This window comes from Eurypyga helias, unplaced genomic scaffold, assembly GCF_000690775.1.
Source record: "Eurypyga helias isolate BGI_N326 unplaced genomic scaffold, ASM69077v1 scaffold1900, whole genome shotgun sequence".
NCBI classification, from domain to species: domain Eukaryota; kingdom Metazoa; phylum Chordata; class Aves; order Eurypygiformes; family Eurypygidae; genus Eurypyga; species Eurypyga helias.
The window spans coordinates 1-7,316 of record NW_010223546.1 but is presented as its reverse complement, the minus strand read 5'-3'; the positions used below and the strand labels follow the sequence as shown (position 1 = coordinate 7,316).

Here is a 7,316-nt window from a genome sequence, read left to right as displayed (position 1 = left end):
CCTCTTGAAGAAGAGCAGCAGGAGATGTTTTGGTTTAATTTGAAAATAGCTCTAAAGTCCTAGACAGAGGCACTAAGTCTGAATACGTAGCAAGTGTACTCTGGATTTGTTTCTCTTGCATGTTCATCCAATCCTCTCTCTCTGTCTTGTCAACAGAGAGCTGACCTACTATAAATTCTCTTACTTGCTGTGAGATAATTTTCTTTTTTATCTGTGGTTGTACATTTTTGTACTGTTTTTTTTTCTGGAATAGAGTTAATTTTCTACATTGTTGCTCCTATAGTGCTGTGTTTGGAATTGTGACCAAAACAGCGTTGATAGCATAGGGATGTTTAAGCTCTTGCTGAACAGTGCTTGCACAGCATCATGGCCTTTTCTGTTTCTCTCACTGTCCTGCCAGTGAGTATGCTGGGGGTGCATGCTGATTCAGGATGGGACATGGCTGGAACACCTCATCCCAGCTGACCAAAGTGATATTCCATACAATATAATGTCACATTCAGCAATAAGAGTTATGGGAAAGAAAGAGGAAGGGAGGATGTTTGGAGTTTGTCTTCTCAAGTAACTGTTTCGTGTGATGGAGCCCTGCTTTCATGGAAATTGCTAAACATCTGCCTGCTGACAGGAGGTAACGAATGAATTCATCATTTTGCCTGTGTTCAGCTTTTGCTTTGCCTATTGAATTGGCTTATCTCAAGCCATGAGTTTTCTTGCTTTTACCCCTCCTATTCTCTCCCTTGTTCCACTGCAAGGGAGAGTTGGCAAGCAGCTGGGCAGTGCTGAGCCTCCTTCCGGGGTTAAACCACAACAATTGTCTACAGACATTAATCAGCAGTGTTAGCAAAAGCTGTTTCTCTTACATATTTAATGATGAAAATTTGTTTAGATAAACAACTATGTAGTTTATATATCTTTATCTTTGCAAAAGCTTTAGGAAAGAGACTGCCTAGCCAAGGTTTTTTCTGCATTCTTTGTACAAACCACTTCTAATCAAATGCAATAAAAGTCAGCATATGCAGCAAGGATTTCTGTCTTAGCTCTCCTAGTTAGTGCATCTAAGTACCAATTCTCAGCAGTATTTCACAATCACTGTAAGTTAAATGTTGAGAGCTCCTGAGAATTGTGGCTGCAAGGCTTAATGTAAAAATGCACTTTCACACTGTGCTGCTGGCTGTTTTACGACAGACAACTTCCTCGGTGAAAGACACTTACAGATGATTTCCGTATAGTTTCATTGTACCATATATGGGAATAGATGCTTCAGAGTAGGGTCCAAACATTCTTCTGACTTGCTTAAATGGAGTTTAAGCTATTCCCAGCTAAAATGTAGGAAACACTAATACATATAGTCTTTGAATTCAACACCATACTCCTCTCCCTGATCAGCAACCATAGCACAGGCGTGAAAAAGGTGTTTCCTAACTTTTTGCTCTCCCTGTAAACTCAGTCCACAAAACCACAAGAGGGTAGAGAGCATCCCACCCCAGACATTGTGTTTGTTGGCAGCTGGGGCCATGTTTTCTCAAGAAGATTTCTGGGACAAGGCCTCTAATTGCTGAAAAAGTGGAAGAAATGGGAGACACTGGCACCATTCTCTTCCTTCAGAGACGATTTAAAAAGAAAGGGGTATCTTAGGTGATACCTGTCTTTCAGCCACAGGAAATCTGAGATGAAACCTACCAGCCCGAATTTGGTAGGCCAGAGGGACAACTAACTTCTGGATCAGTTCAGGGCTTAAGCACAGTGCTGGAATTTCCAGGCATGTACAGAGGCATATCTTAAATGCCTTCACATGGAAATGCCTACAGCACCTTGCTTTATCTATGATTAGGTCATGTCCAGGTCAGTGTTTTTATTCTTATGTTTTGGTTTGGGGCATCTAGCATGTACAAAATCTCTGTTCAAACACCTCAATATTTGTAATTGAGTTGGTGCATCAGAAGTCTCATCTCACAGCTGTTGTGTTGTGTTAACCTGTTGTGTTACTGCTTTTAGGAGGTTCTTCTCCACAGAGCCTATGTATCAGTAGGACAGTCCCCCTGTCCTTTGCGAGCCATTGAGAAGGCTGAGGACAACATTCTTCCATTACACTCACAATTAGGTAACTCTGACAGTGTAATGCAAAGAGAACAATTTATTTACATGCAGTTTTTCATATATTAACACAGGCATAACACGTTATGAGAATTATTACCTTTGCTATTTCATCTAAGCAAAGCCACCTTCTTGCTATGTACTTAAGGTCTACTCTTTCTTTCATTCACTTAAGGGTTTTTTTTAGTGCATCATTTCCTATTTTCAATGTCTAAACTTTACCTTCACCTGTAGATGGCTTCATGCAATCTCTGCTTTAGTCTCATATATATTAAAGTGTAAATTAAGCTAATCTGTATTTCTGATTTCTAATGACAATGTAAAGGTTCTTAAAATACTGACCATATTTCATCTGAGTTCAAAATCTACTTCAGCTAGGCAAACTACCTTTTAAGACCAGCTTCTCCGACTCCTAAGCAGAACTGCCCATTCTTGCATAAACACACTGTGTTTCAATTCCTCAAAGTATGGCCAAGGTAGTATAGATGTCAACCATTCAGCCACTAAGCAGCAAGACATGCATCCGTTTTTATCTGGGGCTTTTTGGTTTTTGTGTGTGCGTTGGGTTGTATTTTTTTCTTTTTTTAAAGCAATAGCAGCGTATGGAATCGGTGGCTAGGGATCATAACTTCATCCTTCCATGCTGGAGAAGCTGGTTATTGGAAGCTGGGACTTTTGAGCATGGTGACAGTAAGTCAAAGAGGACTAATATAGGACCTCCTCATATGGGCCTGACTACTGAGCACACCATAAACATTCCTGTGGTCAGGGCTTTTTGTAAGTGGCCATAAGATGTATGAATTACAGCTCTTGAAAGAGGTAAGGGGAAAAAAAGCTAATGGTAACCTTACATTACCTTACATTAATCAAATGATCAGCATATTTGGGTAAAATGTTTCAGAATTTGCTGTATAGGAAGCCATTATCTGACTTTAAATTTTCCTTATCCACTGCACAATTTTCTGTAGTCAGAATTTCAGCTGGAAGCCACTACCACTGTATTTAATAATGAAATGAACTTAAAATATTGGCATTTTGGCTTTTTTAAAAGGAATATTCATACTAAGAAAATATATCCTAATTCTTTCTAGAACAATCTTTCCACTGAAGGCAGCAATTTCTTTTGATTTTTACTTCGAGAAAATTTTAAAAAACCCTCTTATAGCATGCTGTACAGTCTTGCTGTAATGCAAAAAGAGGCACTGTCCTGCAAAAGGGATATATGGCACACCAGAGTTCAAACAACTGCTATTTTCTCTAGTCTTTTAAAAATGAAGTACAGAATATGCATATTATTGTAAGCAGGTCCAACACTTAGCATTCTCACTAATAATCTGAGTCCTGTTCTAGACCAACTGAGTAAATAATGCCTTGAACAATGCCTAGAGGAATTGGTTGCCAAACCGCCAGATAGCAGGGCAGTACAAAATTTGTCCATACAACACATGTGCATTCCCACCTAATCTGTTGTTAAGGAAACTATAGAGAAAATGAAACAATAGGTAAATCTTGGTGGTTTTCTTAGCCAGAATCAAAGGAAAAGTATTGGGTTAAAATTTTGAAATTTTGAAATTCTTCTTTTGAACTCTTCTAATTTACTTCTTTTTTCATTGGGTTAAGGTTAAATGTAAATATCCTCCTCACCTATGGTTAAAATAGGCTTGAAATAAGTAAGCCAAACTTGGCTTCCACTGCAGCAGATTTTTACTGATGCAGCAGCAGATCTTCAACTATTATTTCACTTGCTAAAGGAAAAATGTTGTTTACTAACTACTAAGAGAAGGGGGTAAAAACAGCACTTGTTCTGAAAGTGGATTGTATCAATTTTGTTATTTCATTAAAGAGCAAAATCCACTGTGTGGTCCTTCTAAAACTGAGATTTACATTCTTTAAAATGTTCCCCTCATTATAAAAATGATTTCCCGATGTCTTAAAATCAAGAAGGAAAATATATATGCACTTTTTTTTTTCTTAGCTTGCTTGGGGTCTTAGATAAGATAAAGCCAAACAGAATTATCATCTAAGTATAATTGTTCCTTAATAATAATTGTTTTTCATTTATTTAATGTGTGCATCTCATTCCTCCACTGCAGATCAAAACAAGAATTAGCCAGTAATCAGGCTATGGTTTAGAATATCGAAATCAAAAGCACACTTGTTAGGGAAAGGATATGGGTTTAAGGATATGGGCTTAACATCCTCTTCGACTCAATTTTCTCAGGGCAGTACGGGTGAGTCTGGTTCTTGCCAACAATGCACCAACCACAGATGTGGAATTCATGAAACTTGGTATCACAGGTATCATTAAGGAACCTTTCAAATATAACTAAGGCCCAGCGCATACATCTGCAAACCTAGTTAAACCATCAACAGATAATTGTGAAGACTGATTATGGATACTGCCTCAGTTTATAACTGATTAGTTTCAGATCACTTAAAATATTTAGAATATTTAAAATTATTTTAAAGCCGAACCTAGTGTCCTGAACGTCCAGACTGGTATTCATATTTTCCAGCTGGCAAGAAGCCAGGATACTTTCATGAACTGCAGAAGGGAGTGATTAATAACACTGTTCCAGCAGGTATGCGATACCTTTCATTTTGCCTTCTGGAATGCAAACTTCGCAGTTGTTTGGTACCCCTGAGTATGAGACATTGGGTCTTCTGTCAGGCTGTAGGGTATGTATATGCCATCTTTGGAGAAGGGTTCCACATCTGCCTTAAAACTACACAGCAAACACAGTCCCAGGAAAATCCTGGGAAAAAACACAGGAAATCCTCTGCAGTGCTGGGGGTGTGTGTGGGGGGGTGTGTGGAGTGGAATTAGCAGATATGGCCAATGGGTCAGCATGCCTGGTCCAAGATCCTGCCAGGCACACCCACACAGGCTGTGCGCCATGTACCTGGAAGGCAGATCTAGACCTGAAACTGCAGGGTTACAGCCACTCTTGCATCGGTTTGTCTGTCCAAAAGGTTGAGGCTGCATGGCCTCAACTTGTTTCACAGAGCTGAAAAGTATTAATGTTCCTACCGTTACTTTTGTGCTATGTTGTTTCTGAATGTGGTTTTGGTTTCTTTTTTTCTTGGTATTTATTTATGTTGTTATTATTTTTTAATACAGCATAAAAGAGGAGAAAACAACAGTTCCATAATTACATGGAAAGGATACACATGATTACAGGACAAGCTGGTAGGTATTTTCAATGATCCCTTCTTCATTTATATCCACAAAAATTTTCTTCTTGCAGACTGTGCAGATGTCATTGGACAAATTTCTTGCTAGTATGCCACTGATGCTGTAAAACTGTCAAGATCAGGTTTACAGGAAAAAAAGAAGCCAAAGAATAACCAAATATTTGCTTAGAGGCAAGGATACATAAACACATTTTAAGTACCATCAAAGATAAGGACACACAAAAATGGCTACAGTCGTCTTAGTTTACTAGTGCCAGGATGTACAGAGTTACCAAGAAATAATTAAAATCTTATTGCTGATGCAAGAACTTTAGCAACTGCCTGCTTGGTATTAAATAACTGGAATGTAAGAGAAGCATGCTGAGAAAATTCCCTATTTGGAAAGGGAAGATAACAGCCAAAGAAAAGGAAAAGGCAACAAGATTCTTTCACAGACTTTGGAGAAGTAAGAAGCCTGTCTTCCTATGGCAATTAGGAAAATTTTGTAGTCTCTTGTACATAGGTACCAGCTTGTTGGAAACCCCAAATCAGGACCTGGCATATGTCAGCGGCTATTGCTTCATTAAGATGATTCTTCTAATAATAAGATTGGCAAGGGAGTTCAACAGCTTTTCTGTGGCACAAGTACAGCTCTCCTTAAGGAAAAGTGAGGTTAGTTTACTGCGAGAGTATCAAGTGGACCTTATTCTGATGAACCCAGCAGCACAAGAGATTCAAGAGCTCGCTTCCAGTCCTGGAAAGTGGTATTAAGGACGATGATCCACAGCACTTAGATCTACAGTGAAAGACATGTAGTCAGAACAAATCTCTGCAAAGCCTCTTCCCATCACTCCGTAGTACAATGCATAAACAAGCAGTGTCACAGCAAAATCCATGGAATCATCAGACTCGAGTCTGTCATAAAACCACAAAAGAGTTCTCAGGTGAGTCTATTCTTGACCAAAAGGCCAGAATAAAATAACAGCAAGATTTTTACTCCAGTTAGCTCCTGCTTCTTTCAAACTGCAGGTTTAGTTTCATTTTGGTTTGTGTCAGCAAACACCCTCACACCTGAATTATCAATATGCTCAACAACAAGCAATGTTGAAAGTAGGCTATGAACTGCTCTTGGAGCCACAGCTACTCAGCACTGTTATAGGAAGGCCAAGCTGACACATTTTCTTATAGAAATGGACTTGACTTAGAGTCTTGTTATGCAGAACAATTAGATATATTTCCTTGTTTTGCAGAAGCAGCAGGATCCGACAAATCTCAGTAAGATGCCAGTCAAAGAAATGTTAAGTTTCTGTAGCTGAAAGAGCCCACAGTCCTGAATATAAACTCCTCAGAATAAGATATTTGCTAAATTGCAGCATGTGGTATTTAACTCCCTACCCCCAAAACCACCAACCCAATAGAGTCTGCAAGAATGTTCACATCTCGTCATCTCTCTGAGACTGTATATGTTACAGGTCTTGGCAGACTGAAACCTGGCTACCAAATACTCATAAAACTGGGTTTTCTCAACATTTAAAAGGACTTGCCATTTCTGCTGCAACAGGACACAAAGTAAAAGCTTTTAAAATAGAGCTAACAAATTTTGTAGTTACAATTTTAAAATACACTGGTGGTAGAATTTAGCTGGTTAAATAAAGTACCTCAACAGAATAAAGCTTAACAGTATTGATAACACAAGACTGAAGTTTCTGCCAAAAATTTTCCATCAGTTGTACGTACTTTCAGGTTTATCTACAAGGCAATATATGGGCAATAAATCTGACACTTAAGGAAGAGCTGATTTATGTATGTACAGTATCTCCAATACCTCCAAAAAGTTTTGGACTTACAGCAGATGCATTATGTAGTTGATATACATGCTCTTGAGAAATCCTTGGGATTTCTGGTCAGGTGGCACCTCAGAGTCCTGCACAGTAGCTCTTACTGGGCTGGTAATCAGACAGAAATCCTGGACAGTCATAAAGAAAATTCAGATTCTACCCAGGCAAAAAATTCTAGCTGGATTAAGGACTGTCGTGGTTTAACTCCGG

General features: G+C 38.8%; 1 protein-coding gene across 1 annotated transcript; it reads right to left on the bottom strand.

The window, feature by feature from the left end:
• Window positions 1-3,420: 3,420 nt before the first annotated feature.
• On the bottom strand, window positions 3,421-7,234 carry LOC104508173 (RING finger protein 175-like; the record flags this gene model as incomplete). The annotated part of the gene is given in 6 exon segments (XM_010150074.1): window positions 3,421-3,518; window positions 3,521-3,573; window positions 4,273-4,407; window positions 5,274-5,400; window positions 6,065-6,183; window positions 7,116-7,234. Coding segments are annotated over 6 exon segments (651 nt in total), but the record flags the coding sequence as incomplete, so codon positions are not given.
• Window positions 7,235-7,316: the final 82 nt, after the last annotated feature.